Raw genomic sequence first — 19,248 nt, 5'->3', positions numbered from 1 at the left:
TTTACATATTTTTTTAATATGAAAAAACTTTGTTTTAGAGACAATTATCCAGCTGGCATTTCTTGATTGTGTGCTAAATTGTCAGATTCACTGTGATGGTACTTGAGCGGAAAACAATTTAAGGACTATTCAATCATCAAGTGACTTAGAGTTTAAAACCTTCCTCTTCCCAAATAGGAAGTCTAGAGGTTAAGATCAAATTCTGTCATGTTCCCAAACAAAATAATTAAAGGGCCATCTTTATGTTGTGATGTTTGCACATTAACAAGTCACAATACTGAAATTAAAGAGGGTAAAAGAGAGCACAAAGGTTAGCTTGTCTTTTTTAACTTACATGTTTCAATTCAGTATTCTCTGGTGATTTTCAACCCTTAAAAAAAACAAGAGAGGATCTAAATTTTCAAGAAAAGGAGTAAGGGAACATTACTATGAAAAAAATCTGTTAACCCTCTAAGAAAATACTGTGTGGAAAGTTAACCAAAATGGAAAGCCTCTTTACATCTACATAGTCTCTAAATAATTTTGTTTAGCAATAACAGAAGTTAACTTTTTTGAGAATTAAATATTTGCCAGGCACGTTACACCACTGTCTCATTTAGAAGTCCAATGCTCTATCCATTGCACCATAGAGCTACCTAAACACTGCCTCATTTAATCCTCAAGATACTACTAGGCCTTCATTCTTTCATCTATTTAGTGTCCACTTGGCTGGGCATCCCCGCTAAGCGCTGAGAATTCAGTAGTGAGCATCATTCGTCTTCTCTGTCTGAAGGAGCTTAGTTTAGTAATTATATTACCTTCTTTATAGGAGAAAATGCAGGATGGGCTCCATGAGGTTAACTTACTTGTCCAAAGTCACACAGTGTTGGAATAGCTACACAAACCAAGGCATCTCGTTTCAAATCTTTGCCCTCAATCACGAAGCTGTTAATAGACTTTTAAAGATTTTTGCTTATAGGTTATCTTTCTAATTTTTTTCAAACATATTTCTCTCGGAGGAAAAGAGCTTTATAGTTAATGACCTCTCTGCTCCCTTCTTTTTCACAGTATTGACCAAAGATCGAGTGGTGAATTTATACTTAACTGCCAGGTTTCTAGGAGACTTCAGGGGCGAGGAGCCAAGTCCCAGGGGAATGGGGAACATTTTTGAAGAAACAATAGCAACCCTGATAGAAGGCCAGACTATCATAGAGGTGACACAATGTGTTCAGGTTGGTATGGCCGTAGACAAGGTTAGACTATAAATTAAGGGGCGCAAAGCTGATGCAGTGCTCAGTGAAGCAGTTTGTTTTTTCCTCTTTTGCCCTTCTTCGCTACTTCCAAGGGTGTTTTGAAGCTGGACAGTTCACTAGCTCCAAAAGGCTGAAACCTCTAATTTTTATTCTATAGGTATAGCCCCCTACTCCTGTACGTTCTCTCCCGCGTTCTCTCTTATGAATGCTTTTCACTTCGTCTTCACCCTTGGCGGATAATCTCCATATGACCGTTTTCGTTTTACTCTATCGCCATATAGACTAGGTTGCCTTATTGCGACCTTGACAGACATGTAAGTGGGAGGTCCGGGGGATTGTGGGGGCGGTCGGTTCTGATGATAAAACCTTCAGATAGCTGTGAGGAGACGCCACGAGGAGGTGGCTACAACCGAATTCCACTCAGCGTTGAGTTTTCTAAGAGATTGACAGGAAGTGTACCAACTGTCTCTGCTCTAGCAACTGGGGCGGTCTCGCGAGATTGGGACACCTATCTAGAGGGAGGAGTTTAAAGGCGCCTCTCTGAATGGGGGATGGGAATATCTGTGGCGCAATCATTGCGCGAGATTGGGCCTTGGTCGCTGGGGCCCATACTTCTATCTCGCGATATTTCAGCCGCTCTGGTCTGGAACTAAGGGTAGCTTCTCGCGAGAGCCCGTGCTGCGGGCTCTGTGAGGCCCCGTGTGTTTGTGTGTGTGTATATGTTAGTGAATGTGAGTACGGGGAAGCAGCAGCCGCCATTTCAGGGAGTCTGCGGACGCTGTCGCAGGGTTGGATCCTGAGCTGCCGAAGCCGCTGTCCTGCACTCCCGCGCGGGCTTCTCTAATCCCATTGTTTCTTTTAGATTCGCTCGGGCCTATCCGCCCTCGGAGCCCGAAATTCGGGCTGGGTGGTACTGCGGCCCGGGCCTAGCGGCTTAACAGTAGCAACAGCGGCGGCAGCACCAGCAGCAGCAGCAGCAGCAGCCCCCCACCCTTCCCGAATACGAGCACCACAGGGGCCCGGAAGCCCGCACAGGTAAGGAAGCGTCGCGGACCTGTGTATTGTCAGCTTTTCTGAGGTTCAGTTTTGTTTTTTGGTTTGAGGGGCACTCTTTAAGCGGTCTTTAACGATGAGGGGGTGGTTTTCGAGAAATCAGCCCTATTTCGGCGACCGCGCCCTTTTCTTCCGGTCGGCTAGGTTTCAGGGTTCTTGGGTGGTATGGACCCCAGAAGAGCCTCGGGCAGATGGCGATCTGTTCCTTCGAGGCCTGGGCCGGCCGCGACCTCCCAACATGGCGCCAGCCGAACGCTGCCATGGCACACAACCCCTCCCAAACGAGGGAGTTTCCCTTACCTCTAAAATGGCAGCGCGGGTTTTGCGCGGAAAGAGGCGCGCTCGCTCCAGCCTCCCGAGTTATGTTTTTGAGTTCATCGCAAGCTTTTTAAAATCGAACATTTAATCTACTTTCGTGTGCGCGGTCTTAGAGGCATTTCAGATTTAATCGTCAAGCTTGGTGTAAAGTACGCCACTTTAGTCATTTCAGGGTTTTTGAAGGTTTTTCTGAAGTTTTGGATATTCGAGAAAAATCGGGCAGAATCGAAACATTTACTCAATAGAATTACCTCTTATTTTCATAGGCGTTTAGAGAACATGGCAGACGATATTGATATTGAAGCAATGCTTGAGGCTCCTTACAAGAAGGTGAGAAAAAACATGTCGGTGAGGTTTGTTTAATTCTTAATTTAGCATTATTCACGAAACTACTGCTGAAATGTAAACTAACCTCCCCGGAGCCCTCTTGATTTATCTTATCAGAGATGCATTACGTATAACTTACAAAAGTAAATATATGCTATTGATGTAATAATATTGTGCAGTAGTTTCACTTCAGCGTGATGAATAAATGCCCATCTATCTCTCTTTGTAGACTTGCCTAACGATATCTCACCTCTACTCCCATGAATTCACCTTTGATTCCAGTGTGAACTGTCAATCATAAGGTAGTAATTGAGTGACTTATCGCTGTACCGTGGTCCCCTAGGTAAAATGACTCAACTAAGAATTACCAGCTCCAGTTTGGTATAGCAAAAAGGTGAATGTAGTGGTTTGGGAAAATAGCAGGGGTCCAAGAATAACAAAGCATAACCAGTCTGTGGCAAGCAAATCTTTAAATAAAAGTCTTACAAGAAGAAATGGGTGAGATTTAAAATTTTTTCTATGTATTAAAGACTGGTGATAGTAAAATATTAAAACAGGCAGGTGAAGATCTGCTGTTCAGTTAAAAATTACTAAAATTCTTGGATCCCTGAAGAGAAAAAAATTTAAACAAAAAAGGCAGTATCACAACTTATAGTCACTTGATGACTGTTTTACTGTTCTCCATATTGTTTTATTTTTAATTAGTCCCTGCCATATTTCACACTAGAAACTACAAAGGAATTATTTTAGCTAATATAGCCTTTGACCCATTTCAGTATCACAGTAAAAGTAAAGTGTCTTTTCATTCTTTCACCAGTTGGTGGTGAAAATAGCAGTATGCATGCATTATCACTGGTGTCACAAACTAAGCTTTGTAAGTTAGCAGTTATACTCCTGTAACTGATGTGATCAACTTTAATAAACATTGCGCTAAACCTTTTAAAAATAATTCATTTATTTTGGAGTGTATAGCACGACCATGTGGTACCAATTTGGATGAATTCTTTGTAGCTTTAAATAGTGTACATAGTTTTTTAATGCTTAGACTCTTGAAGAGCTACTTTCTATTTTAATGTTAAGATTCTTGTGTCTTAGTTTAACGTGGATGTAATTCCATGTAAACAGGTATGGAAGTAGGAAATGTTTAGGCTGGACTGGTGGATTATTAATTGACTTTCTTGGGTTCTTGGGAGTCAACATTACTAAAGCAGTGTGAATCCCTGTTTGCTTCAGGGCGAGATGTGTGACAGAGGTGGCATCAAGCTCTTACAGTCCCAACCCTCCAACGGAAATGGGCGAAGATCTCAGGAATGGCATCGGTCACAGGAAATCGATAGTGGCTGGCTGCTAGCATGGCCACTTGGGGCTTAGGCAGAAATAGAGCCATGGTACTGACCAAAGGGACCATAGCACATGGAATAAAACTCAAAACAGGACTTCATTCATGTTTTAAAGAAATTCTATTTAACCACTTCAACACTAAATCTGGAATACTTAATATCTATATAAGAAAGTAAAATTTAACATGTTAATATGTATTTTTATTTTTGTATTTTGATGACTTAATTGTAAGCAACAAAGTGGTTAAACAACACATATCCATCTAAATTTTTTTATAGCCTTCCATGTTAAACTATAAATAAGTAATTAGTTTTAAAATTGTTTTGTATTTTCTTATTCCTGTTCCCTTTACCCTTTGACAACTTGAAATGTTACCACTTCGTCCTCATGATGTTCTTCTATCAACCCTGCTTAGGATGAGAACAAGTTGAGCAGTGCTAATGGCCATGAAGAACGTAGCAAAAAGTAAGTTTTAAGAAGGGACCTGGGGTGGGGGGAACTTTATGTGATTGGTACCTTTTAAAGTTGTGTTCCTGTGGCTAAAACATCAAACTAAGGTGCTCTTCTTACTTTTCTTTGCCTCTTTTAGAAAAATAGTTCTTTACCTTTTGCTAGATTTCAGGATATGGTTTCAGGGACCTTTTGGACACCTTCCCCTCCAAGTCCATAACAATCTGGATAAGAATTCCTGTGTTAGAGCTTGTCTTTTGTCTTAAGTTTATTAACTTAGGTATAATGTTGAGTTAAGTGATTTTAGCAATTAAACTATCATATCTACTGAAGATGGCTTAGGAAGGAGAAAAGGTAGTGAATAATTAGGCAGTGGAAAGTATTGTTCCAAATCACTGAGTCAGAGCTGTGAATTATTGAAGCTCCTTGCTGCTTAAAGACCCTTATTGTTGTAATGCTATGGTATACTTAAGTACTACTTGTGTTCCTCTTCTTGGCTTTTGTTGTCTTAAGCTTTTTAAACTCTAATGGACTTAATAATGAGAATGGAATTTTTGAAAATAAAGTAACGGAGTTATTTGAAATGAGTAAACCAAAATAGGAACTTAGTGTTACAGACTTGTGTATTGAATATAGTATGCAAAAATCTAAAGGAAAAGTATGAATCAAATCTACTTTATAAGATTGGATCCTATTTTTGGAGTTTGAGCTCTAAAGTTAGTGATTCTTAATATCAAATAGTCATGTTGCAAACAATAAGTTGTTTTATTAGTATATATTTTTGATGTCATAGTAAAACATTTTCTCATGTTTGTGACCCTGTAATTCATATCGAAAAATGGTGGTAAAATAGCCATTTAACTTGGTTCTTTTTGGCTGTTTTCCTTCTGAGAGTTCACGGTGCTTCGTAGTATATTACTTCAGCATCTTCACAACTTTGTTAGGTAGGTAGATAATTTGTAAAAAGATGAGAAAATTGTCAGATTGAATTGTTTAGGCTTTGGTACACCAACATTTTTTATTGTAATTCCCCTAAAATAATATAGTAGTGGATTAAAAATGATAATTTGTAGGAAATGTCCTACATTTTTTCTGATACAAGCTTGGGTGGGAATCTGTTAACAGTTCCTCACTCATCCCAACAGGTTATGCTTTTAGTCTTCTGGTGCGAGGCAATCAACCAGTCATTGCATGGTTTAATGTTACCTGGTTTTAGACATTTACCATGGTAACTGTTTCCTAATTAATGGTTCTAATTTTCGATTCTGTAATCCAAAGAAAACCTAGGAAGGGGTATTCATATAAAATGACTGAAATGGTCTAATGTAGGTATGAGGGCTAGAGGATGAGAAAGATCTCAGCCTAAGTGCCAAAAGGATAGTGACACACTTTTGGGCACAGACCTTTTTGGTACCATTCTCAGATGTCACTCCTTGCTACTAATACCATCTCCAGTTTATACTTGTTTTCATCTTGCATCTAAGCTCATTAAAGGCTGCCAAGCTTTCACAACGAAATCTAGCATCCAGTTCTCAATGACTGATGCTCAGTGGCCTTTGTTTATCTAATGTAGGGTCTTAATGGGGCTAAATAGAACAGACAGTTTTGTTTAATTGATCATAGGGTCCTTTGTTTAAGGGAAGAACTTTTCTTGGAAACATTCCCAGTTACTACCTAGTATCTTTTAAAATGTACAAATTATTTTTCTATCAGACACTTCACCCTCAATTATAGCTGATTAAACAAATGGCTCCCTTGTTGAATTGGGAACTTTTCACCTACTTTTCTGAAGGAAATTATTCTTTCAATTCCAAACTTAATCTAGAAGAAAATTTTGTTGTTTAAGGATAAATACAATATAAAACAAGTAAAGTGTTCTGTGCTTTAGTTTTTAGTATGAATTCTCTTAACCAAAGGAAAGTCTCATGTTGCATTTTTCTTATTAAAACTTCATTGTCTTAAAAGCCATTGAGTGTTGGGATGTAGTTTTAAGGTCATAAGAAAATTTATATTCTGAGGAACTGAGAGTGACTAGTAAATGTTTTCTTTCCCTTAAAGTAGTAATTCTGATTCTCTCAATACATCTACTCAATTGTATTCTGCTAGTGAAAGGAATTAAGTTTAAGATAACACAAATTGGTTACCAATTAGTCTACTTTCAAAAGAATAATATAACCCTGAGTTTGGCAAGACATCTAAGTGTATGCCTTTTAAGTACCTGAGCTTGCCTTTTTGGGAATGTTATTTGTTAGTGTAACCAGTTTTGCAAAATCTAAACCAGCATCCATTCAGTTAAGCTCTTATTACTCAAAAAAGAATAACAATAAAATGACACAGTTGAAATATATTGGCTACTGTGGTGTGGATTATCTATAAATTTTGGAATAAATGACTTTTCTATTTTTTTTCTTATTTTCCAGAGTACTTTGCATTTAAAATTTAGATCTTCTTACATGGAAGAGGTCAAATCCAGTTATAGCAAAACACCTTTACAGCCGAGGCCATATAACCAAAAAGTCCAAAGGCCCAGCCCAGTGGACCATTTACTTCAATGATGTTCAGTACAAAATTCCACAGTACAAAAAGACTTTGGAAAAGTCCCTTTTAAGTTGTAACAGGATTTGACTATTTTAGTATGGATTTTGATAACCCTTACTTAGATAATTTAATGTTCTTTGAAGCTGTAATTTGTTAGAGAAGTATACTGCTTTCTTGCACCCTTAAATTTTTGTCTGAGCTTTTATGCAGAGGATTGTATATTCTGAATGTTTTAGTATGTTGCTGTCTTTTTACCTGTCTGGGGTTGCCTTCAGATGTGGGTGGGGACCTCAAGTTGTAATTAGCTCTCCAATTTTTGAGTCCTTTCCTTTGGTGAAATAAGTTTTGGGCCTAAAAAGAGGTAAATAGGGAGGTTGGCTACCTCTCTGCTATGGGCCATCTATGAGCAGAACAAAACTTTGTCTTTTTTGTGGGAGATGGAGTTACTTTTTCACTTTTCCCCTGATTAGGACTTTCGATTATAGATATCACACTGAATTCTTTAGTCTAAGATAACTGTCAGGTTTTGCAGGCAACAATGTTGGAATGTTATCTGTTGCCCTTCTGGGCATTGCTTTGATGACTTCTATATAAATAATGAGTGTAGCCTAATTTTCTGTCATGTGCTACCTAGCATATACATTTCTGACAGTCAGGTGGATTATCTTGAAATTTTAGACAAAGTTTCTGCCTCCTTGGAAAGCTCTACATCTCCTTGTGATTGGAGTGTGGGTTTCAAGATTCCAGAAGGTGGGTGTCTTCATTTTCTATTTTCAATGCACTCTAAGATGACCTGCTTACAGGTTCTCTGAGGCAGACTTCAGTTGCTCTTGTGCTAACTTTGCTTTGATAAGGACTAAACAGTTAATTAAGTATCCAAATGATGTAGAGTTGTCAAATGTTAATAATCTTTTAGCCACTACAGATTGACATTTTAGTGGAATAAGTTTATTTTGAAATGTCTTTCAATTTATATTGAAATATCTGAAGGCACCTCTAAATTTTGGGTGATGACGCAGAGGTATAGATTGTAAGATTTAATTATGAAATGAATGAGTTGCATACTGTGAAGAATATAGAAATGAACAGAAAATATGACTGACTGGCTTTTTTACCTTTCAGAGTTTGAGGTTTTATAAAGATTTATATAGATGTTGATTCTTGTTTTTGATTCCACCCACAGGTTTATATAAACCATATAAAATGGCATACTCCATTTTCTGGTGTGCTCCTTAAATAGAAAGTAACTGAAAGGGTCACAGTAAAGTCTGGGAGTGTCAGAATGCATTTTGCTGCATTAGTTTACTGTCTTTTGCCATTCATTACTTGTAGTTTTGCCCGTGAAAACTAAAATAATGATGTTTGTATGGCCCGTTGAAAGTATATTTATTTACATGTATAAATTGGGTCAAAATTAGTTGAAGGGAAGTAAGTGTATTTAATGAAAGTATGTATAATCCAGCACTAATACCACAAATGCTAACATTGTTATAACTTTGATTTTATTACTGTTTCGTGGATTACGATGATACTTGTTGGCCAGTTGTATGATGACCAAACTTTATTTAAAAGTTCAAGTTTTGATCAGTACCTACCAACAAGTCCTTTCTTCGTTAAAACTGTAGCTGACTCCCAGGAGATTGGTCCCTGCTCTCTCAAATAATTCTTTGTAAGCGGACTGCTGATTTTCAGTAGTAGAAGGCAAAGATTGGGTGTTATTTACCTTACCTAAGAATTGTCCATAAGTAAGATTATGTACAATTGTAAGATAGTAAAAATAGCAAAGTAAATTTACAAAAAAATAAAATTTCTGACCATAAAAGGAAGTGTATTTTGGCAGATTCTTAAAAACCAGCAAGATAATGGTGATTTCTTTTTTCTTCTCAGGAGGAAAAAAAGCAAGAGCAGAAGTCGTAGTCATGAACGAAAAAGAAGCAAAAGTAAGGAACGGAAGCGAAGCAGGGATAGAGAAAGGAAAAAGAGCAAAAGTCGTGAAAGGAAGCGAAGTAGAAGCAAAGAAAGGAGACGGAGCCGCTCAAGAAGTCGAGATCGCAGATTCAGAGGCCGCTACAGAAGTCCTTAGTACGTAACTATAATTGTGATTTGGTTTGAGGGTCATTTCTTTGAATATCCAGAAAGGAATTTAACCCGAGTGATTCGAATGGTGAAATTCTGTTTTTTAATGTGATTACTTAAAGATGTTAGGGATATTGGCATTGAAAAGACTAGTAAAGTGGAAAACTGTGTGGACAAATAAAATACTAGGCATACAGATAACTTTATTCTAAAAATTTTGTATGCCAGTCTAAACTGTATTTATATTGAAGCACTAGAGTGCTTTAAAAAAAAAAAAAACTTGCTATGTAGTGCCAAATACTTGGAAAGGTTGAAGGTATATCAATTAATACTTACTGAATATAAATTTATTTAAAATTTTAAAGCTCAGACAGAACTTAAAAATAAGTAGAATTAGCCAAATACGTAATTAGTTAACAGTCTTATTTGTGGCCATTTTCAGCTGAAGTGACAGACCCTTTATGAATTTGGTATGTGCTCCTGGATAATGATCATTTTGAGGGCTCATACATTGTTTGTATTTAAGGATTCTTAATAAAGCACTAAATAAATGTGCTTTGAAAGTTAAATCACTATGGAAAGTTGGATGTGGTGGTTTTCAGTTGGAAATGTTTCTTTATAGTCATTAAAATCTTCAATTATGTTAGTAATTGGTGAGACTACCTAGAATTTTTATGGATTGAATGTAGTAGTCCTTAGAGCTTTATGATATTCTTTTCTCTTAATATATTATTGTTAACTAAGAGGTATATTATAATTAACATGTCTCACTTTAAAACTTGAATGGTTCAAGATGGGATTCAAAGACAAATGGCTAAATCAGAGAGAGCCTTGGCTCTTTTCACTTGGGCAAGTTAACCTTACAGTTTAGTTTTTTCAACTTTTAAGGAAGTGGTAACAATTGACAGATAAAACTTAATGAGCATTGAATGAGAAGATAATGTAAATAAAACACCTAACATACTTACTGTTATTCGTGAAATATTTTGGTATTTGAAACCACTAAAGTTTAGTATCACTTTGAGTTGATTCTGGTTTTTAAATCTTTAAAGTGAAAAGAATTCAACTCCCTTTTTTCTATTTTCCTCCTAGCTGCTTATTTCATAAACTTTTTAAGAGCTTAAAGGGACCACAATGTTCTTTTAATTCTGAATGCTGTCAGAAAATACTTTGTCCTTTTTATCAAAATTTACTGCATCTTTTTTTACCTGAATGAAATAAATAGGAGAAAAGTTTACCTTAATTCTGAATACTATTTTCTCTGTTGAATGAGGAATACCTGACGTCAACCTGTGATCTCATCTGATTAATAATGATTTAGTTCTTACATTTGGTTTCAGGTGATTTTTAACTATGAAGGCAGAAACTGTGTCTTTAATAATTAAAGGGGAGGGAAAGGAATTATTTATATATTCTTATGTGAACTTTAATTTATCCAGTAAATGTACATCCTTAATTATCACTTAGTTTAAATTGCAAAGGACACACTTAATACAAAACAATTTATTTGGAACTGTTTGGATGTTGTAGGTACATGTAGAGTTCATGAACGTGAGTCCAAATGTGAGTCACAGACTACATTTGGATAGATAATTATTTCATTTTGCTACTGGAAAAAGGATAACAGTATGAGCACTAACGGACATAGGACTGTCCTATGTTATTTTGGTCTTTTAAAATAAAAGGCTCTAAAACTGTTGGGCCTTGGAAGAATTTTTTAGACTATGGAATAAAACTTTTAGAGTAGTTGACTTTTTGGTCTTCTTTGAAAACACTTCAGTATGTCAGGTCATCAAACAATTTTTGAACAATTGATGAACTTCTTTACATCTTACTGTGTAATATTTTGTTATAAGAAAATGAAGTATGATGTGATAAAGGTAATTACTGAGACTTGTTAAACAGAAAAGTTGGAGATTCATGATTATGTAAATAATTAGTCCTTATTTTTTAAAAGAAGTCCTTCAAACAAGAAGATACGTACTTTGTATAGGTACACATGTGTAAATGTGTTCCTGAGAAAGGGTGTGTGAAGATGCATACCAAATTGTTAACCATAGTTAACTGCCAGTGTGAAAGAAGTTCAGAGTGATTTATTTTCACTTTTTGAACCTCAGGAATGTATTCATGAATGTGTAATTTTTTTAAAACTATGGACTAAATAAGTGAGCATTTTTAGAATTTAAAAAAATTCGAGGCTGTATAAATAACCTTTGGTCTTGGCACCTCTCAGTGGTCCAGTATGGATAATTCTAAGAGCAGTTTTGCCTGGGATAGAATTAAGAGAATATATCTGTTTCCTCTTCATAATTGAGGTGGAAAAGAAGCAGCCTAAACAATGTTAAACTTGCTGGAGAGCACATGAACGTGATCTTAGCAAGACCCTAAACCTGTAACTAGTGTAATTTTGTGTTTCCTTTTTAGCTCCGGACCAAAATTTAACAGTGCCATCCGAGGAAAGATTGGGTTGCCTCATAGCATCAAATTAAGGTTTTTAAACATACTTCTGAATTGTTTAAATTGTTTTTCAAGGAACTAATGTGATGTACTTGTGTGGGTAACTTCTGAAACTTTTTAACTTTGCAGCAGACGACGCTCCCGAAGCAAAAGTCCATTCAGAAAAGACAAGAGTCCTGTGAGGTAGCTGTTGTCCCTGTTTTTTTCTTTAGAGCTTTTAGCATTTATAAAGCTTTTGCAGTTTATGCTACTGCTGTTTAATTACATCAGTTAATTTGGACTATATTGAACCAACCTTCCTTTTGTGTAGTACTAGTGTACTGTTAAGTCAATGTGTATTTCTAAATTTTCAGCTTTCATGTAACAAAGTGGAGCAATAATTACCATTTCAGTACATATTTCTCTTATATAAACTACATTTTTTAAATGGTAGCTATAGAAATTTTTTAAATAGACTTCACTCAGTGACTTTTGGAATTAGTAAATTTGAGTTATTGAAATGGCCTCATGTGATAAAGTAGTAATAACAATCCTGAGTTATCTCATTTTGCTCTTTCCTGAGAAAAAGTATTAAATTTCTAAAGTCTTAACCCAATTGACTGGATTTTAAGTGGTACTTTTTCTTTAGTGTTTGAATTGTTTTCCTCTTAAATAAACATAAGACTTATTTTGGTCAAGCAACATTTGTTAGCATTGATCTTTACTTAGATTCTGGGTTCCCTTAAAGGGCACTTTTAACTTAGAGTCTGTCCTGTTCTTTGGTATATTCTGATTATTCTAGGATTTGGTAAAAACCTTAATGATTTTAAAAACTCTCCTTGTAACATATTGAGGTTTTTACTCTTTAATATTTAGCTTTAATATTTAGTTTTCTTTCATAAGAAAATCTCCTTTTAATTCTCATTCTCTGGATCTGGTCCAGCTTTGTACATCTGTTTTACAGTAGTATGTTGAAAATCACTGGCTCATTTCTTAAGGGGATATACTATAGTATTATAGATGATTTCAAAAATACTTCCCGAGAATGTCCAGAACATGGATAAGAGCATGCTTATGCTTATATCTTCAAAGATTCACTTAGAACCTTAAGCTTAGTGATACTTTGAAATAATGTTAATAGACATGTTTATTTTCCTTGAAATTTTTGTAGTTAAATTTCATCTATTGTGCTTTTGTACTTTTCTCCCTTTCTTAAGGGCACTTTAGTTCCCTCTATAAATTTAGGAGGAAATACTAGGTTATTTTTAATAATGAATAAGTTGAATCCCTTATTGATATTTGTCTAGATAATTTCTTTTCAGTTTTGATTTGCTTGTGGTTACTGTCTTCTATATCCATTAAGAAACATTTCTTTGATTACTAATTTACAGTTTTAGTAAAAACTGTTCTAATAGCCAGCTTACTGTTTCATATATATCCATCTCAATTTGATAAAGAAAGCTTAAATTTGGTGTTTTACCATTTCTGATTATCAAACTAATTTCACTTTATGGTTTTATGGTTTTGTTGTGGGAAAAAATCCTTTCTACTAAATTCGTACCAGTTTGATTTGTAGCTATTTAGGTTATTTCTTCTTACTGTTCAACTCTCAGGCTTCTAATTGGCCCTTTATTATCCTGGAGAAATTACTGTTTTTAAGATTGAGAGGCCACTGGACTTTTGTCCTAATACCATCTAAAATATCAGAAGAAACATTTAGTAAACTGTCATCCTGTTCAAGGAATTGAGTCACATTAAAGTCATTGACATTTTGCATAAATCTGGTTTGGGAATAGTGACAAACTAGTTTCAGTAAACTTTGTTTACTGAAAGTGTACTTTAAAAAGAATAAGTTATAAGGTTTATATTTTTTTTTACTCCTGTTAGGGAACCAATTGATAATCTAACTCCTGAGGAAAGAGATGCAAGGACAGTTTTCTGCATGCAGCTGGCAGCAAGAATTCGGCCAAGGGATTTGGAAGAGTTTTTCTCTACAGTTGGGAAGGTAATCTTAGTCTATTTAGAGAGCTCAAATAAATGGAAATTGCAAGCAATATTTTAATAATAGTACAGCAGGTAAAATAAGACATCTGAACACCAAACCTCTTGATTTGGTAGAATTTAGGGCATTTATTTTTGGTAACATTTCTATTTTGCCTCACATGGAAGTTAATTTTGTTGGAGTTGATAAATTTTACCATCTATTTATCAAAAGATAGAAATGTGGGCTTAAAAATTTACTTATTTTTAAAAAATTGTAATGGCTTCTACCTTTGCCGCATCATTAATATGCTTCTTGTCTCTTTTTGAAAATATAATGGTTTATGCTGATGGTTGCATAAACAATCTTGTGTTAAGTTTGTGTTTTCTTTTTAGGTTCGAGATGTAAGGATGATATCTGATAGAAATTCAAGACGTTCCAAGGGCATTGCTTATGTGGAGTTTGTCGATGTTAGCTCAGTGCCTCTAGCAATAGGATTAACTGGCCAACGTGTTTTAGGAGTGCCAATCATAGTACAGGCGTCACAGGTAATTTTTCTTAAGAATTCAATCATTAACAGTACTGGAAACTTGCTGTTGCTTAGTGTTGTGCTGTACAATGCCTTGTGCTTTACATAATCATCACTTACTAAGGACCTTAAGTCAGATGTTTTCAGGATAGGTTTCTTTTTAATTTGAATGCTTTGATACTGTATTTTCAATCTTATCCTTTTCCATTTTAGTATAAGTTGTAAATAACTTTCATGAAAAAGAACTTGAGAACTTAATCTAGAATTTTATTGATTTGTGATTTGTTAGAGATAGAAGCGTCTAAGAACATGTTTTCCCTTTCCAGTCTTTCAAATGGAACGATTTTGTCATTTTTAATAAATTTTTACACGGGATTTTATGAGTAGTTTAAACAGCTATTCTAACATTTCTTGAAAATAAGATATTTCTAAGGCGAACAGTGTAAATATATATATACCTTACAGTTAAACTATAGCTGAAACTTACTGGATTTCATTAACCAGTGTCACTATTTAAAAAATGAATTAATTAAAAAAAGATTTGAAGCTAGTTTTGAGAATATTTTAAGATAAATCAAATTGTGATTTAATTCTTTGCTGATTACAGAATTGACATTAATATTTTAGTTCACTTAGATGTGAAAAAATGGGGAGGATGTATCAATGTATTGAGTATATAATTTGAAAGTATATATTCTTATAATTCATCATCAATACCTGAATAGTCATATTGGTTCCTTTTGAACCTGCTGAAATAAACACTCCATAACTTACCAAATAATCTGGTTACTTCATGAAACTTAATGTAACATTATAGAGTTATGCATAAGTTTTGTAACCAGATCGGACTTGAAATTCTGTTTTCACTGCTAACATTTATGGAATCATGATCAAATTACTTACTAGCTCTATCACCTCTAAACGGTGATCAGAGGTCCTATTTAATATTTTAGGAGTACTTAATATTGGGTATTTGTCACTTTATTTAATGTAAATTATAGGAAAATAATTGTTAGGAAATGGGGAAAAATCATTACTCAGTTCACTTTTTTGTGATGGAGGACAAGCCTAATAGTGTGTAGATTGACCTGACAAAGGGCTGAGAAGCATCAAATGAATGAGGTTTTGAATTCATGTAACTTTAACCTCTTGAACTGCACTACTCAAGGTATGCAAGTCTGTTACAAGAAAAGGAATTTGAATTAGAATGTGAATTGAGAACTATTGATTTTGATAACTTGATTTAGGAAAATTACAGCTGAACCGAAGGTTTTATTTGGTTTATATTGCCATAAACCCCTTAATGATAGTCATTGGTGTACTTTACTTTGAGTAACAGTGATCTTGAGTACATTTTAATGAATATTGGATGTATTTAACAATTCCAAGAAACAGTCTTATTTTCTACATTAGCATGTCTGATATGCATCAAATGGCGTACTGTAGTTTTATGATTTCATTTTATATATGAAATGCAGTGTCTGCTCTTTATGGCTTGTGCATGCTCTTAAAATTTTTTAAAATTCTTATTGTAAAACAATTTTTATTTAGAAATTTGACAATTTAACTAAGTGTATAATTTAGTGCCATTAATCATGGTTACATGTAAGTGGAATTTTACAATATTTGTCCTTTTGTGGATGACTGTTAAACTTAGCATAATTTCGTCACTAGCTTTTGACATCAGTTCTTAGCAAACCTAAGGTGTGACTGGGATTTACTACTCTGTTTAAATGATTTGTATTATTGCTGTGTGATGTGCATTTTGTTTCACGTAGGCGGAAAAAAACAGAGCTGCAGCAATGGCAAACAATCTACAAAAGGGAAGTGCTGGACCTATGAGGCTTTATGTGGGCTCCTTACACTTTAACATAACTGAGGATATGCTTCGGGGGATCTTTGAACCTTTTGGCAGGGTAAGTCTCAATTTATTCAATAGATCCCTAATAGTTATTAAACCAATAAAACTGCATAATAATTTTTTCATATCGTTTTGTCATGTTTCTGTAAGATTAGGATGGAGAAGGGTGGTTCTGTAAGGTTTTTGTGACAGATTGATAGTTTCCCTAAAAGAAAATGTCATTTGAAGATAGACTATTAACATGTTTTTATTTGTAATGCTGCAGTGAAATGCATAATGAATGTTAGAATCATTTTTTAAAAATCAACGTGAATGATAAAAATGTACAGTGTGTTTGGAGCAAGAGAATTTTTTGTCCTTCTGGTTGTTTTTTTTGTTTTTTTGTTTGTTTTGTTTTTTTTGATGCTTTATGCTTCCTGAAAATTTAGGGATATGTAGAGAAGCTTCTCTAATAAATTAAGGAGTAATTAGTTAGACTGTTCATTTTTATCCAGTTGGTCTTCACTTTATACATTTTATTTTAAAATAAATGTTAATAGACTGTGCTCTGGTTTAAAAGGTTCATTGGCCATGAATAAAAATCTTGGTTCCTGCTGTATCTTATTCACTACTAAAGTTCATTGCCCTTGGATATACTTTTTATTGCTTTTTTTCCACTTCTTTCACTTTTATTTGCTTTCTTTCACTTTGTTAGAGTATGTTGTCAATATTGTTAAGTGTTAGAGTGTTGACTGTAGGTGTTTATTGGAAATAATACACATACTAACGGTACACAGGTCATCATTGTGTGGGTTGGTCAGTCATTACAAAATGAATATACTCCGGAAACCACCAGAATATGAAGAAATATGATATTTGGGTGCTGTATTTTAATTTTTCATGCTTTCTATGTATGGACAGCTTTATTGGGTTAGTGTGATGTGATTCACAAACCATACAATTCACCCAGTTTAAAGTGAATAGATGATTGCTTTTTAAACGTACAGAGTTGTGTAATCAGCGACATCCAGTCTTGTTTTTAAATATTCCATTGTTCGGGGCAATTTGTCATGTCTGGTATTGAAATAATTTTTGGTGTTTTTAGCATAATGAAAGCAAAGATACTGATTTCATTTCTTACTCCAGATTGTATTTTACAAAGGACTATCGGTTTTTGTGATTTGCTTTTGAGGCAAAAACTAAGATGGTTGACTGTTTCCAGCTCCCTACTGCACTTTTTGTTTGGAAAGTTTCTAGGCCGTAAAATGATTTTGGGAGTATGAGTGGTTGTATGTTTTCAATTATTATTTAGGGAGAGGAGATTTTTCCATCATATTTCCAAGAATAAAATTTTTCCTTATTCTTTTCACTTACATGACAGTGTTTTTTATTTTTAGATTGAAAGTATCCAGCTCATGATGGATAGTGAAACAGGTCGATCTAAGGGATATGGATTTATTACGGTAAGTAATTATTATGATTAACTTTATGACTTAGAAGTTTTTTATCTGAGTAACATAGTAAAATTTCATTAGTTCTTGATGGTGGGGAAAGGCATTAATATTTAAATTAGCTTGCCATTAATAACTACTTAGTATAGTCGTACATGTGTCCCCCAGATGTGAAAATTTAACTAGTTTACCATTATCCTGTATGTGGTCAATTTCTTAGCCAACTATTCATGTAATTGAAGTCTGGCTCCTTTATATGACTTCAGTTGAAGATCTCTTGCAATTCCGTTTTTACTTAAAATTCTCTTTATATGTATGTACCTTGCCACAATGATCAGGAATGCTTACTTAAAAGTGTTTCTGGCTAATCATTGCAGACAAGTCCCTGATAAGGGTATGAGGTGGCAGCTGGATAAATTATGAACGGAAGTGTCCTTTTTAACAGTAAACGTTTTTCTCTGTTACTTCATGGTGCAATCCAGTTACATAGCAATTTTCCAAATGTATGATCTTAATAACCTTGGAAGATCCTGGAACATTTTTACTTTAAAATTCAAATAGGTCCCGATTTTAATCAAATTACAATGCTCTCATATCCAAATTTTCATAAAGTGTAAACGTGTTCTGTAGTGTTAGAGAATATATTTTTTGGTCATATAGGGATTTTTATGTACCTAATATGTGCTAGTGAAGGGGAAAACTTATAAAACTTAACTCACCAACATTTTATTTTGTTTCTGATAACAGTATGGTTATCTTCCTATAAAAAGATGTGTGGGATTTTTTAAAAGGGGATTTTTACATGTAAGTAATATTAAGTTGAGGTTTGCAGACTAATTACTAAAAGTATTTAGTGTTTTATATGTGGTTTAGTGCTTAAATATTTGGTCATTATAATACTATTAAACATCACATAAACAGTGAAGGCATATTTTTCAGAGCGTTTTGTTTCAATTCTTTAGTATTCACTAAGTATTAACTATTTACTGTGATTTAGTTATCTCTATACAAAGCTAGATTATATAAATTTACGTGATGCTGTGTGTAAATGTTTCCTGTTTTATAAGTAATTGTTCGATTTTAGTAACAAATTTTATATTTTTTAACACTGAACATTCTGTTGAAAGATTAATCGATGGGAATAGGTTTCTTCTGTTAAAACCAGAGTATGTGAATTAGAGTTTGATTTTATCTGCATCTTGGAACTAAGAATTTTCGCAATTTCATTGGCAAGAAAACATGGTCCAGAATTTTGTATTATAAATAACATCTGGTCTATGGTCATGCCACCCTAAATGTGCCCGATCTTGTCTGATCTCGGAAGCTAAGCAGGGTTGGGCCTGGTTAGTACTTTAATGGGAGACCACCTAGGAATACCAAGTGCTATAGGCATTAAAAACAATAATAGTAAAAATTAAAATAAAAATAACATCTGAATAAACTTTGAATTTTTTTCTGAATAGTTAACATTTATGAGGGGAAAAGCACTACTTTATCTCAGCACGTTGAAAGTTTTGATGTTTGAAAAATTTTCATGTTTTGTTGCTAAGATTCCTTATTTTTAATGATAGATGTTATTACTTGCTTAGCATCTTTTCATTTTAAACTATATCAGTAACTATTTGCATAGACTTAATGGTCTGGCCAGGTTGATTATATTACATATAGCTTGAAAT

The 19,248-nt window shown here is 34.4% G+C and overlaps 1 protein-coding gene and 1 pseudogene across 10 annotated transcripts in view; both read left to right on the top strand.

Annotated features, from left to right (window-relative positions):
* Window positions 1-1,876: 1,876 nt before the first annotated feature.
* The window catches only part of RBM39 (RNA binding motif protein 39), a 26,728-nt gene continuing 9,356 nt past the window's right edge, over window positions 1,877-19,248 (top strand). For 2 of the 10 annotated variants that reach the window (XM_006921765.3, XM_006921764.3), the window contains exons 1-10: window positions 1,877-2,267; window positions 2,870-2,933; window positions 4,687-4,736; window positions 9,147-9,341; window positions 11,760-11,825; window positions 11,922-11,975; window positions 13,659-13,776; window positions 14,148-14,300; window positions 16,060-16,197; window positions 17,519-17,584. In XM_006921765.3, coding sequence (XP_006921827.1) covers window positions 2,883-2,933; window positions 4,687-4,736; window positions 9,147-9,341; window positions 11,760-11,825; window positions 11,922-11,975; window positions 13,659-13,776; window positions 14,148-14,300; window positions 16,060-16,197; window positions 17,519-17,584 — 891 coding nt within the window. In that variant the 5' untranslated portion in view covers window positions 1,877-2,267; window positions 2,870-2,882. The other 8 variants (XM_025040015.1, XM_025040014.1, XM_025040019.1 and 5 more) reach the window with 7 other exon arrangements.
* On the top strand, window positions 18,846-18,964 carry LOC112471083 (annotated as a pseudogene).

Source organism: Pteropus alecto, unplaced genomic scaffold (genome assembly GCF_000325575.1).
Source record: "Pteropus alecto unplaced genomic scaffold, ASM32557v1 scaffold45, whole genome shotgun sequence".
NCBI lineage: Eukaryota > Metazoa > Chordata > Mammalia > Chiroptera > Pteropodidae > Pteropus > Pteropus alecto.
The sequence above is the reverse complement of the archived record's forward strand: the minus strand, read 5'-3'. Positions and strand labels throughout refer to the sequence as shown.